This window comes from Melanostigma gelatinosum, assembly GCF_949748355.1.
Source record: "Melanostigma gelatinosum genome assembly, chromosome: 2".
Taxonomy (NCBI): Eukaryota; Metazoa; Chordata; class Actinopteri; order Perciformes; family Zoarcidae; genus Melanostigma; species Melanostigma gelatinosum.
The window spans coordinates 2,564,093-2,580,060 of record NC_136635.1 but is presented as its reverse complement, the minus strand read 5'-3'; the positions used below and the strand labels follow the sequence as shown (position 1 = coordinate 2,580,060).

Here is a 15,968-nt window from a genome sequence, read left to right as displayed (position 1 = left end):
TACGTAATCACGTGTGCCTGGGCAGCACGTGATGTGAGGCGATTATTTCAACGGGGTTTCCCCAGGGGCAGAGAGAAGAAAGAGAGCAAAGGTGGGGGTCATTAATCCAACGTCTGCGTGCGGTCCGCGTTGTAGTGATAATGGGGATCGCTGGCTGTATCGTACACAACGTGCCGCTGTCGGTAGAACTGCCAGCAGTTATGTACGATAGCCGAGATTCCACACTTCACTCACAGAGCTGATTTAATGAGGAGAGAATACCACACGAAGTGTAATAAAACAAATGAAAAGAAATCAAATAAATCCCAAGCAAACAGTCATAGCAGTTCATACACAATGCAGCGGAACTTCTCTGCTCCGTAATGATTGCGCCATATCTCAATATCACGCGACAGTAACTTAAACACACAAAAACACGGGAATATCAACATATAAATGAATGACCTGAATTAAACTTACGTTAATTTAAGCTAAGCTATGCCCAGATGCCAAGAATCTTACTTGTCGATGCGTCGTTGCATCGTTGAAGTGTGTTCGTGGCAAAGTGGTCCGTTTTCCTCGTCGGGAAGGGGGAGCAGGGGGAGCTTTCTGGTCGGCACAGCTTTGCAGCGGGCGCTGTGCGTCGCACGGCGTTTGCTGGTGCGGCTTCGGTCCGTTGGCGTGAGCTCGCTCTGGAGCGAAACGCAGACGTGATCAATCCTCGCTGCAGGGAGGGTGATCTAACTTCGGCTGACGGCGTGGTCTGTGCGTCTTACCGGTAATCATCGGTCAGGAGAGGATTAGACGTCTTCCTGCCGAAGTGTGCACCAAAAAGAAAAAGAAGCAACAAGCGGAGAACGGATCGCGGATGCGGATTCGTCTCGACTGGGTAAAGGAGCCTTACTCAAAGTGGAACACTGTCGTTTCGTCCAGCGAAATGGCTCGTGACCTGACAGGGTTTGAGGCGGGGTGAAGGGCCGTTGCTTCCTCGTGGCCAGCGTCGCGCTGGCGGGGAAGCTGGATCGTCTGTGGCCCAGGCCACAGACGATCCACAGACGGGGGGTCCAGGCGAAGAGAGCGTTTGCGTGCTCCCTAACTCAACCGAGGTCAAAGGGAAAAAGCAATGAGGTGTGATCTGCAGGCAGTTTTGTTGAACAGTGGTTGAACCACAGGGGTCCTGGGGTCTCTTGGCCAATGAGATTGCAGCGGTGCATTCAGGTGACCATGGTTTTTGGTGGGGGGGGGGGGAATTTACACCCTAGTGTGAAATTCCTTTGCTCTTATCAAACTACAAATCAGGATGAAACCTTTGCTTGAAACAGTGAAGGCCTGATTCTCTTTGTTCACAGCACATGTTGAAGCCATATGGTCAGACCCCAACATCTCAGTGCGTGAGTCCTCAGCGGAGCGAGAGGAAAGAAAGCGTCTGGTGTGCAGCTGGTGCACTGACCTCTCCATGAAGAAAGAAAGTCTTCAAACTCAGCTTGTAAAAGCTGGACTGCAACGTAACTGAAGCAGCAGCAGGTTCACTGAGCTGCAAATCCTCATACAAGACATTCAGAAGCTGGATGTTTGTCTTCTTTCACTGCTTATGTTTCTATTTCTATTTGTCGTTTGTTCCCCACCATGCAGGGGCAGTTCAAGCTTTTCTGGGGAAGATTCCTATAAACGTCCACTTAGAGTCAAGGATGAACTGATTTCATTTTACTGGTCAACAATTACACAAACATCGTACAGGATGAAGAGAAAGTGAAGACATTTTGGACAGACATGAATGTCTGACTGGTTGGCAGACAGGCCGTATCCAGATGTACAGACAACCCTCACTGCATTACTGTGATACTGAAGGAAAGCTGAAGATTCTCAGGCAGGTTCTGCAGCAATAAGGAGCATAAGGAGCATCTTCTTTCTACCATTTCAAAGCAGATTTATGGATGTCAAGCAGTCAAAATTCCTTTGAACGATTTTGAGTAAATTCTTGTTTGCAGTGATACAGTATGTATAGATAGATGATAGATATGAACTTTAATATGGCCCACATGTTGATAATGTGTTTGATAGCCATTGAATTAAGATCAACGTTTGGTTCAGGGATGTTTAAAGAAACCTACTTTCATGTCGTTTATTCATGAATTTACTGGATTTACTTTGTCATTGTTACATTTATTGCCATGGAATGTTCTTGATCTTGATTTATGTACTTGGTAACTTTATTTACAAACACATTATGATATTATTATGATTGTAATTATAATTGTTATAGGTGACCGTGGCGCACTGGGTTAAGCGGGTCGTCTGGGAAACCGGAAGGTCAACGGTTCGATCCCCGACTGGGACGTGTCACGTGTCGAAGTGTCCCTGAGCAATACACTGAACCCCCGGGTGCCGATCAATGGCAGCCCACTGCTCCCTATATACAGGGATGGTCAAATTTCGTGTATATGTAAATATATATGACAATAAAAATGGTTGCTTCTTCATAATTGTTATTATTAGGAGGAGGATTATTAGTACCTTATTATTAAGAGAACAATACAATTGTAATTCACGAATGATTTTAAAGCTGAATTATACTGACATCAGTTGGTATATTTTCTATTTATTTAATTCGATTTCTTCTTCTGTGTGACGATTGAATGTCTCTGGTACTCCAGTAAAGGTAGCAGGGCTTCAGTAGAAAGTACTTCACACCTTAGAGTCCTGCATGTCCTGCACTCCACTTCTCCACGGTGCTGAAATAGTGGCGTGCGCACTATGTGCAGCGGGGGAAGGACCTATTGTTACACTTGGACTGCTCCTGCTGCTCAAGGACAAATCCTCAGCTGTTGCACAACTGTCAGCCACAGACCGAGAGCAACATGAATCATCAGCACATTCACAGTCACCCTGCCATCATCCGGCTCCTCTTTCTCCTCTGGCTGCAGGTCATCATAATGTACTTGAACTGTGTCACACATCCGCCTGCTATGTATAGAGTCTGTTCTCAGAGCTGTGAGAACACTCTGTCAGCTAGCATCAGCTCTGGATAGGAGGTGCTCAGTCTCACGGGCAGCACTCTGATCTGGATCAAAGCTTCCTTGAGGTGAGCGTGCATTTCCGCTGGAATGTAATGAAGATCCAAAGCAGGGACGTGATGGAGTCCAACAGCTGCCCAAGCTTCAGCCAGCAGCCAGTACCCTGTCAGCCCCAGAGGAGCCTGAAGGTCAGCATTGACGACAGCTCTTTCATTGTGGATAAAACCATTCTGTCTGAGAACTGTGAGTACTTCAGAGCCTTGTTCCAGTCAGGAATGAGAGAGTGCCAACAGGAAGAGATCCAGCTGCAGTGTGTGGGGGTCCTGGGCTTCCTGGTCCTGCTGCGGGTCCTGGGCGGGGAGCGCCCCGTGCTGAGCAGCGACCAGATCGTGGAAGCCATCGAGTGTACGGCTTTTCTGCAGGTGCCGGCTCTCACCGAGCACTTGGTCAATATCGTCAATTCTGAGAACTGCCTGCTCATGTACCACACGGCTGCTACCTACGGCGTGTGGGAGCTGTCCCACAGTTCAGCCTTATTCATCAGAGATATGTACACTGACCTGAAGGAGGAAGTTCACACCTTACCGAAGAAGCTGGTCGAGTACATAGAGTCCCTTCTCCCGAGTAGCTACATGGCAGTATGCAGCCACTCGCCGTCCACCGAGCGGCTGCAGGATCTCCAGAGGACCGTCTGCTACCTGGACGAAGATCACAGCGAGTGGAAGGTCCTGACTCATCTTCCTGTGACCACGAGCACCACGATGGCCGGCGTGGCCGTCCTGGACAACAAACTCTACATCATCGGAGGAGTACATGATATCAGCAAGAAGGTAGTGGACAATGGTTTCTGTTACAACCCCGCAGCAAACACATGGTCCACCATCTGTGGCTCCCAGCAGCAACGCTACAACTTCACTCTGATAGGCCATGAGGGCTGCCTCTACGCCATCGGAGGTGAGTTCAACATGAAGGCCCTGTCGTCTGTTGAGAGATACAGGGTGTCTAGTGGAAGCTGGGGGTTTGTCTCCCCCCTCCCCTGCCCTGCAGCCTTGGTAGTGTCTGCTGTGGCCATGAACAGGATCTTTATCTGTCTCTGGAGAGGTAAGGGCGCCACAGAGATACACGAGTACGTGTCTGAACGGGATCAGTGGCTTCTGGTCACCACGCTCGTCCGTGAGCACAGTTATGGTCTTTATATGGTGGCCCATAAAGATAATCTGTATGTGATGCGCAACGGACCCTGTGATGACTTCTTACTGTGTGTGATGGACTGCTACAGCCTGAGCTCAGGCCAGTGGATGGCCATGTCTGGCCAGTACGGGAACAGCAAAGGCTCTCTGTTGACTGCTGTGGTCAGAGGAGACTCTGTGTTCACACTCAGCCGGCAGGTGACCACAGAGTATACTGTAGAGGATTACAGATGGAGAGTGAAGCGAGAGATGAAAGGTTTCGGCAGGATTGGATCCATATATACATTTCTGATGAGGCTGCCTAAAGCCTGCGTCTCCCCCATGGGAAACTCTGTGGATCAGGACCAGAACCTCAGAGACTTCCCCACATTCTCCCCACAATGCTCGGATAACCTGTAAGAGCTGCTGAGAGAGCTCGTCCTGCAACATGCACCTTATTTTCATTACTTTAAAGAAATGTATTGGAGAGAGGGAAAAAAAGGGGGAGAATAACTTTACGACCCTAACTCTGTTGTAAGTTTACGGTTTACAGATCGACCTCCTGCTTGGACCTGCTGTACTCTCTGTATTCACAGTTTTTCCGTAGAATGAGGGGTTCATCTATATGTAATCTGCTAAACTGTTGACTTGTTTACATCCAACTGCTCGTTCATCATCATAGGAATATCACAGAGCTTGCAGATCACACAGCAATGATTTGGTAATGTTGAGTTTCTGTTTGTGGGAACCGGTCCCTGATGGACGCTGCTCCTGTTTTCACAGAAAACAAGTCGAATCCCAGATGTTCCCAGACGGGTTCATTCTAGGAGACAAGGTCGAATGAGGCCAGAACACAGAGGAGATATAAAAAAAAGAGTTCAACAATCGAAACCTGCAAGTAGCATTCATGAATGATAATTGAAGAAAAAACACTGCCTTAGTGAATTTGTACAACGCTTCTTTAATAAATCTGTCACAATCACAACTACTCAGATCACTTGGGAGCGTGACACAGATGAGTTCAGTCACTTCCAGACACAATGTTCATAAACACAGTGTTGGGGTCTGACCATATGGCTTCAATATGTGCTGTGAACAAAGAGAATCAGGCCTTCACTGTTTCAAGCAAAGGTTTCATCCTGATTTGTAGTTTGATAAGAGCAAGCCTCCTCTGATGGAATGTCACACTAGGGTGTGAATTCCCCCCCCCCCCAAAAAGAACTATGGTTCCTGAAGTCACCTGAATGCACCGCTGCAATCTCATTGGCCGAAGGCCAAGAGACCCCAGGACCCCTGTGGTTCGACCACTGTTCTACAAAACTACCTGCAGCCCCCACCTCAATGCTTTTTCCAACTATCCCTCCGGGGTAACAGGAGGCACGCAAACACTCTCTTCGCCCCGGACCTCCACGCTTTTTCCCTTTGACCTCGGTTGAGTTAGGGAGCACACAACGCTCTCTTCGCCCGGACCCACGTCCAGGCCACAGACGATCCAGCTTTCCCCGCCAGCGCGACGCTGGCCACGAGGAAGCAACGGCCCTTCACCCCGCCTCAAGCCCTGTCAGGTCACAAGCCATTTCGCTGGACGAAACAACAGTGTTCCACGCTGAGTAAAGGCCCACTCCGCCCGCGATAACGAATCCGCTTCAGCGATCCGTTCTCCGCTTTTTGCTTCTTTTTCTTTTTGTGCACACATTCCGGCGAAGGAAAGACGACCAAGCCTCCCTCCTTCACCGACGATTCCCGGTAAGACGCACGGACCACGCCGTCAGCCGAAGTTAGATCACCCTCCCTGCAGCGAGGATAGATCACGTCTGCGTTTCGCTCCAGAGCAAGCTCACGCCACGACAACACAGCGCCGGCAAAGCCGCGTTGCAAGCAAGCTCCCCCTGCTCCCCCTTCCTGACGAGGAAACGGACCACGTTGCCACGAACACACTTCAACGTTGCAACGACGCATCGACAAGTACGATTCTTGGCATCTGGGCATAGCTTAGCTTAAATTAACGTAAGTTTAATTCAGGTCATTCATTTATATGTTGATATTCCCGTGTTTTTGTGTGTTTAAGTTACTGTCGCGTGATATTGAGGTATTGCGCAATCATTACAGAGCAGAGAAGCGCCGCTGTATTTGTGTATTAACTATGACTGTTTGCTTGGGATTTATTTGATTTATTTTGATTTGTTTTATTACAATTCGTGTGGTATTCTCTCATTAAATCAGCTCTGTGAGTGAAGTGTGGAATCTCGGCTATCGTACATAACTGCTGGCAGTTCTACCGACAGCGGCACGTTGTGTACGATACGGCGATCCCCATTATCACTACAACGCGGACCGCACGCAGAAGTTTGATTCATGACCCCCACCTTTGCGCTCTTTCTTCTTTCTGCCCCTGGGGAAACCCCGTTCAAACGATCGCCTCACATCACGTGTTGCCCAGGCACACGTGATTACGTATAGCAGTCTCACCGCCATTTTGTCCGAGTCACTCGACTCCGCCATCTGGTGGTAGTTTAGCTGTAGTATCTTCAAGACATCAAGACTTCCTTTTCACTCACAGACCCACACACACACACACAGAGACATACACAGACATACACCCTCATCCATTTTATTCATTCTTTAGTTTAGGTATATAAAATTGTATGATAACGTTTGTTGGTTGCAATATTAATTGATTTGATCATTTATTATTTTGATTTAATAAACTCTGTTATACTTTAAGGAGCAGTTGTCTGTGATTACTTGTGCATATGTATTTGATAAGACTATGTAGTAGCCTGTGCTCGAACTTAAAACCTTCACTGTCACTGAATGTATAGTCATACGCAGACTATTGACATTATGAGTGACTACTAATTATGAGACTTAGTTTTATCGTTTGGTTATTGGTCCCTGTTTGCAGGGTGGTGCCCCGTTGTTATTAATAGTCATTAATAATTGTTACATACATCAATAATTCTATTGATGTCAAGAATTCAGTTTCTTAAATGCTGATAACCCAAACACGCTCCTTTAGATCCCAACACACAGGGATACACATGTGCAATATGGCATCATCATCATCATTCTCATCATTACCATCATCATCATCCTCATCATTACAACATCATCAACACCACAATCATCATCATCAACATCAGACACTACAATCATCATCATCATCCTCATCATTACATCATCAACACCACAATCATCATCATCATCATCCTCATCATTACAACATCATCAACACCACAATCATCATCATCAACATCAGACACCACAATCATCATCATCATCCTCATCATTACAACATCATCAACACCACAATCATCATCATCAACATCAGACACCACAATCATCATCCTCATCATTACCAACATCATCAACACCACAATCATCATCATCATCAACATCAGACACCACAATCATCATCATTATCCTCATCATTATATCATCAACACCACAATCATCATCATCAACATCAGACACCACAATCATCATCATCATCATCCTCATCATTACAACATCATCAACACCACAATCATCATCATCAACATCAGACACCACAATCATCATCATCATCATCCTCATCATTACAACATCATCAACACCACAATCATCATCATCAACATCAGACACCACAATCATCATCATCATCATCCTCATCAACACCACAATCATCATCATCATCATCCTCATCATTACCAACATCATCAACACCACAATCATCATCATCATCATCATTACCAACATCATCAACACCACAATCATCATCATCATCATCGACACCACAATCATCATCCTCATCAACACCACCATCATCATCATCCTCATCATTACCAACATCTTCAACACCACAATCATCATCATCAACACCACCATCATCATCATCCTCATCATTACCAACATCATCAACACCACAATCATCATCATCATCATCATCGACACCACAATCATCATCATCCTCATCATTACCTACATCATCAACACCACAATCATCATCATCATTACCAACATCATCAACACCACAATCATCATCATCGACACCACAATCATCATCATCATCATCATCCTCATCATTACCAACATCATCAACACCACAATCATCATCATCATCCTCATCATTGCCAACATCATCAACACCACAATCATCATCATCAACATCAGACACCACAATCATCATCATCATCATCGACACCACAATCATCATCATCCTCATCAACACCACCATCATCATCCTCATCATTACCAACATCATAAACACCACAATCATCATCAACATCATCGACACCACAATCATCATCATCCTCATCATTACCAACATCATCAACACCACAATCATCATCATCAACATCAGACACCAGAATCATCATCATCATCCTCATCAACACCACCATCATCATCATCCTCATCATTACCAACATCATCAACACCACAATCATCATCATCGACACCACAATCATCATCATCATCATCCTCATCAACACCACAATCATCATCATCCTCATCATTACCAACATCATCAACACCACAATCATCATCATCATCATCAGACACCACAATCATCATCATCATCATCCTCATCATTACCAACGTCATCAACACCACAATCGTCATCATCATCATCATTACCAACATCATCGACACCACAATCATCATCATTACCAACATCATCGACACCACAATCATCATCATCATCATTACCAACATCATCAACACCACAATCATCATCATCATCATCCTCATCATTACAAACATCATCAACACCACAATCATCATCATCATCATCTTCATCATTACCAACACCATCAACACCACAATCATCATCATCATCTTCCTCATCATTACCAACATCATCAACACCACAATCATCATCATCATCAACACCACAATCATTACCATCATCATCAACACCACAATCATCATCATCTTCCTCATCATGACAACATCATCACCACCACAATCATCATCATCTTCCTCATCATTACCAACATCATCGACACCACAATCATCATCATTACCAACATCATCGACACCACAATCATCATCATCATTACCAACATCATCGACACCACAATCATCATCATCTTCCTCATCATTACCAACATCATCATCATCTTTATCATCACCACCATTGGCTTTATAACATAATCATCATTATCATCATCATCATCATCATCCATATTTTCCAATAAATCAACAATGTACTTCTCCTGGGTGAAGGCCACGTTCATCTTCAGCTATAATCATTTCATAGAAGACAGTAATCGTTCTCTCTGTGCCGAATAAAAACCTTTCAGGTTGCAGTTGGGTGAAGTGTGTGTGTGTTGATCTGCCATCACGTCATCAGCTCCTCCAGCGCTCGCTCTCGATGGTTTTTATGGACCAGCAGAACTTCTTTGATGGTGTTATTTGAGGATTTCTCCTCAAATAAGTTCAAGCTATTTCAAACTGATTGTCATTTGCATGTGTTTGCTTCCGTTACTTTAAAGCTGCTCAAGTACTTCATCGAGAGTTTAAAATGGATCAGAGTTGGCATATAAGAAGCAAATATTATGAATCCATCCGTTTCCCCCAGAGCAGGGGTCGGCAACCTGCGGCTCGCGAGCCTCTCTGTTGCGGCTCCCTGAGGTCCCCAACTGGCGCACCGGACCCAGGAACTAAAAACCGATAGATAATTCGGAATTATACATATTGGGCACAGAGTTTCAACTTTAACCGGCGCCTCTTATTCAGCCGTTACGGCACTTGTTCGGCGGTGCAGGAAACACACCGAATGCATTGCAAATCACATCAGGTGATGCAGCTCAGCCAATCAAATATGGGTATTCTGACAAGTTTCCTGACTCCAGCAAGGTTTACACACACGTGACACACGGGGCTGAGACGAGGAAATAGAAAGAAGAGCTGGGACATTGCCCTGATCGAAGAAGTTATCTCACATGACGTTCTCCAAAAAGAGAGAATATTCAGAGAGAATATAATTTATAAGCAAGAATGAACAGAATCTTATGTGTTAATTATTCCCACAGGCAGTTAAATCCTCTACCCCTGTCAAGCGCTTTTCCCTGCAGGTGGCTGATCATGATTTTCAGACCCCCGCCCTCTGTGCACTATCAATGGATAAATCCAAAGAAATAAAAGTCATGGAGGAAAATAGAGAGTTTAACTCTGCGTTAACTCTGAGTTTAACTCTGCAAATCTTCATTTGCTTTCACTGCCAACGATGCTGACTTACCTCAATGCTTCCAGAACAAACACACAGCATGTGCTGAAAAGTGTCACGCTGGAGATGAGCGACAAAGAGCGAATCCTCAGCTGCTGCAGCAATCTCTCCTCTTCATAAGAGTTTGATATTGTTATAACAGGTAAAATGTCAAAATTTTTCTTTATTCTTGTTCTATATTTTCATAAATACAACAAACTATATTTTTTGAAGATATAATATAACTACATGTACAACTTTGTAAGCTGTGATATCAAATAGCTTTTGCGGCTCCAGACACATTTTATTTGGTGGAAAATAGAACAAAATGGCTCTTTGGGTAGAAAAGGTTGCCGACCCCTGGCCCAGAGTATGTGTCCCCTCTCACATCCCCCTGTACTGTGGCTGACTGACTGAGCAGTGTGGAGGTTATGGGAGAGCACACGGAGCAGGCTGTGGAACCGCCGAGGTCTATTTTTACAGCGGCTTAAAGTGGATTATTACTCTGTGTTTTGGTTTCGTTCTCCCACCTCTTCTCGGCTACTAGAAAAAAGCTGTGGGGAAAACATGTATATATATCTATATATAGATCTATAGATCTATATATAGATCTATAGATCTATATATAGATATATATCTACATATCTATATATAGTCCAGACACTGAGCGGAATATCAGAAGCAAGTCCAATTCTAATTAAGACCGGACTGTTGAATCAGCCAGTATATGTTGTAATATTATACACTTCTGTGTTTGTGTTTGAAAAGGGCCATCGGCCGACTTTGGTGCTCAAACATCCAGTATCTATGATTGTGATGCGTTGTTCAGCAGCGTGCAGCCACAGCCCAGGATGCTTGTTCACGGCCAGCCCTACTCTGCCTGTGATGGCGAATACTCACAGCCTTCATTGTTGGGTTCCTTAGGTTTAGGCATGAGGAGTGACACTGGAGAAGGTTAGGGTAAGAATATCAGGGTAAGCCAATCAGAGGCAGAGTAGGGCGGGTCATAAGAGGTCATAATGTGATTCATAATATTGCATTGAGGATCAGTCAGTCCACATCTGCTGTCAGATCATGATGGTGGTCTTACTGTTTGTGACGCTTACTGACCTGATCTGGGGTCTTCTGCAGGGCGATGATGGCGGTGCGGAGGGGGTAACCCCGGGCGGTGATGGCCCCCAGCAGCTCTCTCTCCTCTGGGCTCAGAGCTGACAGGAGCTCTACTGACGAGTCCGACCCAGAGGACGTCTAGGAAACAAGAGACCAGTGAGTGAGTGTTATAACAGAGCAGAGCCAGGCAGTGAGGACCGACAGCAGCACCCACTCAGTCATATTACATCGGATTACAACGTCTCAGATTCTTCCTGTAATAACAGCAGCTTTGACCCTTTCTGTTTTTAATTCATAACATTACTTTTATTTTACAGACTGGACATAAACACAGACATTACATCCATGAAACATACACAAATGACATACAAAGAACACAAAATAAAAGCAGACAAAGGGATATGAGGAAGGCCCTTACTATATCCCATAATCCCTCTGGGCCCTGATCCAGATGCCTTGAGGTAGCAGCAGCTCTTCACATGCCTATTCCATCGATAAACTCTTCCAACCAGCTGCTCCAGATAGAAAAGCTTGGAGCTCTTATCTTCCAGTTCAGAACATGTTTCTGTTCAGCAGCAAGATGGTCCAGTGTTACACGTCTCCTTTCCGTACAGATAAAGCCTCTAATGTGTCTCTAGTATGCATGCATGGACTATCGGGCATTAGAAACATCCAGCTGGAGGACCTCTGTGAGGGCATTCCCACAGACAGAGCAACAGGCTGTTCTTTTACCTCAGCCATGCACACATTTGTCTGAGACTGTGAAATAATTTATTACATTTTACTGGGATGAGAAAACATTTCAGAGAACTTCCACCTGCTGCAGAAGCTTTCATGACCTGGCTGGATTCAGGGAGCAGACTTTACGCCGTCTATTGTTAGAGTGCAGATTCCTGAATGTATTTTGGAAATGTGAACTGAAAGAATGGTTCGGATTGATTTCCCCTTACAGCTAACACAGTGTTGACGCGCATACGCCGAATAAAAGGACATCTAAAGACTGACTTATGGCCAACTTGAATATAAATACAGTCAAACGGATTCTGCTGTGTTGGCCAGTCAGGGTGTGTGTGATGCTCCAGAGAGCGGTCTGTCCCTGGCTTATGTGTGGAGATTTATAGCAGGGCTCAGGAGCAGGTAATGCCCTGAGCTTTACGCTGTATTCATAGTCTGCTCTCAAAGACCAGAGCAAAGGGCGAACTACTGCGGATTCCAGAGCATGAGCATTCCCTGAGCCACACTATGACCTCTCACTGCTGAGACTAAATGGACAACCGAACACAACGTCTTGGTGACAGCAGACTGTATGGGGCGGGGCGAGTACAACCAAACGACTCAACTAAATAAACACTTGTCTTTTCAATGTGACTTTTGTCTTCCCATCATGCCAGGTCGCATTAACTGTCGAGTCTGTCGGATCCAAGATCGAATATTGCTCACATTGGGATCCGATCTGCCAGACCACATGCAGATGTGGACTGGCTCACATTGAGTTCAGACCTCAGTGAGGCGTACACAAATGATCAAACGTAGGTCTCCATCATCTCTCCCGAGAAGAGCAAAGGGGAGGAAAAACAAGGAGACCAAAGTGTTACAATGAATTCCTTAAACTGAAAACACAGTAAACGGGATGAAGTTCTAATGCAGTGTTCACACCAAATGCGGCGAGAGGGGGCGGAGCTTATCAACCTGGAAGCCGTTCAACTGTCCGCCATTAACCATGGAAAAAATAACAGATATTTCTGCTGAGTACGTGTTGTGGAAGTCACAGATATCCCGGGAAACTAAACGCCGTCATGTCTGGTTCATAATATTGTTCAGAGGAGCTCCGTGGATTGTATCGAGCTGTATTCACTGTGTCTAGCAAGCCACAGGTCGCTGTTTACTACAGCTGTAGGAACACAAAATAAACTGATTTAGCTGTGATTCAACGGCAATAAACTGACAAAAAGGGACTCCGAAATAACTACGTAATGATGCCGATTTGTAGGCTACTTGTCTTCTCAATGGAGCTCTGATGGATCGGTGCTAGGCTATGCTAACATTGTAGCAGCTCCACCAACAGTCAGAATAACTTCATCGAGACGTAAATACGGCAGCGTCTATGTACACATGTGTACATATACGTCTATATACACATGTATACACATAGTTTGGTCCGGTCTATATTGATATGAGGTATCGTAGAGCTCTGGGTGAACACGGATGGCTACAGGATTTATTTCCTGATTCAACAACGGCAGGAAGTCAGTGATGATGGGAGGAGCAACTCAACGCTGATAGGCTATCGCGCCGGGCGTCACGCGAATATTTCGGCGAAGTTGAAAAATTTCAACTCACGCGTTTGCCGCGATGGACGCAAATTCGCGTCTATCGTGCCAAACCATCGCAAATTCGCACCGCGCCAGTCTCATCGCATCTGTGCATAGACTTTGTATTTAATCTACTCACGCAAATAATTCGCACCGCGTTTGGTGTGAACACAGCATAAGACAATGCTGTGGTAACGACCTGTCAATCACCGTGTAGCCCCGCCCTAAAGCATCCCCTGCTTTATGGTCTGTGTGACTCTAAATGGACCATAATGTACTAAATGAACATCATGCTGTGTTGAAGAAGACTTGAAACTAGAGATTGAGACATAAACTCATGTTTACAATGTTTACTGAGGTAATAAATCAAGAGAGAAGTAGAGTCATTTTCTATAGACTTCTATACAACCAGAGGAGTCGCCCCCTGGTGGACACTAGAGAGAATGCAGCTTTAACACATGAAGCATCTGCTTCACTTTACAGGACCGGCACTTGCCGCCTTGACAGCATGGTCCTTAAACATTTGGTCACATCTTGTTTCACTATATGAAGGTGTTCTGGTGTGTTTAGGACATAAGATGTTCATTAGTTGTTGTTTTATACAGTGTAGTCAGCAATATTAAGACAGTGATATGTTTCATTGTGTACTCCACCACAATGAATTTGATATTGTACAATCACAATGATGTTAATGTACTGGCTTTCAGTGTTAAAGCTGCACTGACGAATATTTCAATACATACGAATGGATACATAACTGTGTGTAATGTGAGTGGTGTCTTGTTGTGTGTGACCCATCACTTCACTGTGTTGGTTCACTCTCGCTGCTCTCATGTAAGAGAGCCACAGTACACTACTTCCTCAGCAGCAGACAGACACAGTTAGAGACCAAACACCGAGCTAAAAGAGAGCGAACATGTGACCGACTCATACTTCTCTTACATATGTTTCAACCTGAACTCTTCCGAAACACTAAGATCTGCCAGCTAGCTTTCTGTTTGACAAAAGTCACGCTGGCCCACTGACCAATCACGGCACACGTTAATGCAGACGTACTTAGGAGGCTACCTCGCTGCCACTGGCACGTCAAAGAATACGCCCAACATGTCAAAGTAAAGATCTGATTGGTTGAAGACTATGACAATCAACAATATCATCCCCATTCACTGTGCAAAGTGCAAAGTCTCTCGAGTCTAGAGGACCTCGGGCCTCTCTCCTTACATAGAGACATAGAGGCTGAATCTGATTGGATAAGAGCTCTCCTTAAAACAAGCTGCACTGGAAGCAGAGCAACTGAGGAAGACAGGAGCTGTGCAATGAGACCATAAGATAATGGGAAAAAAAGATAATACATGTAGTGTATTTGTGAAACATTATTAAATTATAAAATAGTAACTTTGTGATTGTGTCTCGGCCAGCAGAGAAGACTGAGCTGGCCCTGACGGCACCACTGACTAACATGTGCGAATATATATTTGGATGTTGATACTTCTGTACTTTTACAAAAGTAACAAAGTACTTTTGCATGTACGAAAGTATTTTTACATTCTTGTATCGGTACTTTTACTGAAGAAAAGATATCCGAGTACTTCCCCCCCCCCCCCCCGCTGGTCATCAGTGTTATTGGTGATGATAACATTGCACTCACCACAGTAAGTGTTGGGAACATGCGAGATCATGGCTGAAAACATCACTAGAGGCTGTTACGATGCAGCAACAAGCACACGCGGTCACGTAATCCTACAGCTTGTGACAGCTCCGCCAGATCACGGCAATTTAAAAGTGAGCTCACAGTAATACGTCGTTTTTTGTTTTTTACAGTTTGCTTTCATTTTCTTTTGCAGGTAAGTCTGACCTGTTGGCTTGTTTACTACCTGTCTCATGATCTTTGAACCTCTTCTTATTAACCTAGCTGCCTTCTGAGATCTCAGTGGTCATAGTCTTATGTCATGGAGCTACAAAAAGAAAAGTCTAGTTGTAATAAACTGTAGTTTTCATTCAAGTATGATGACTTTATTTAGGTTTACTTTAATTTCTCCTATAAACATTGATAAGGGGGACTTTGTATAAATTGTCCCAGCACTGGATGTGAGCACCCTCACGTAAAAGCAGAACGTTGGTATTTTGACGTCACTGTATTTCAGATATAACGTGCTAAATGACAGAATCAAATCAATGAAAAATGTATTTCTAT

The 15,968-nt window shown here is 44.7% G+C and overlaps 2 protein-coding genes across 2 annotated transcripts in view; one reads left to right on the top strand and one right to left on the bottom strand.

The window, feature by feature from the left end:
• The first annotated feature begins 3,070 nt into the window (after positions 1-3,070).
• Positions 3,071-6,880, top strand: kbtbd13a (kelch repeat and BTB domain containing 13a). Its single transcript, XM_079293455.1, has one exon. The coding sequence runs from the start codon at positions 3,089-3,091 to the stop codon at positions 4,580-4,582; it is 1,494 nt and encodes a 497-aa protein (XP_079149581.1). The 5' UTR covers positions 3,071-3,088; the 3' UTR covers positions 4,583-6,880.
• Positions 6,881-9,485: 2,605 nt separating this feature from the next.
• Positions 9,486-15,968, bottom strand: part of ubap1lb (ubiquitin associated protein 1-like b) — a gene marked incomplete at both ends in the record, with an annotated part of 7,577 nt that continues 1,094 nt past the window's right edge. Inside the window, 3 exon segments of the mRNA XM_079285910.1 lie at positions 9,486-9,569; positions 9,685-9,807; positions 11,463-11,600. Of these exon segments, the coding sequence (XP_079142036.1) occupies positions 9,486-9,569; positions 9,685-9,807; positions 11,463-11,600 (345 nt within the window).

Coding starts and splice junctions, on each gene's coding strand:
- kbtbd13a (XM_079293455.1), top strand. CDS start 3,089: ATGAAGATCCAAAGCAGGGACGTGATGGAGTCCAACAGCTGCCCAAGC.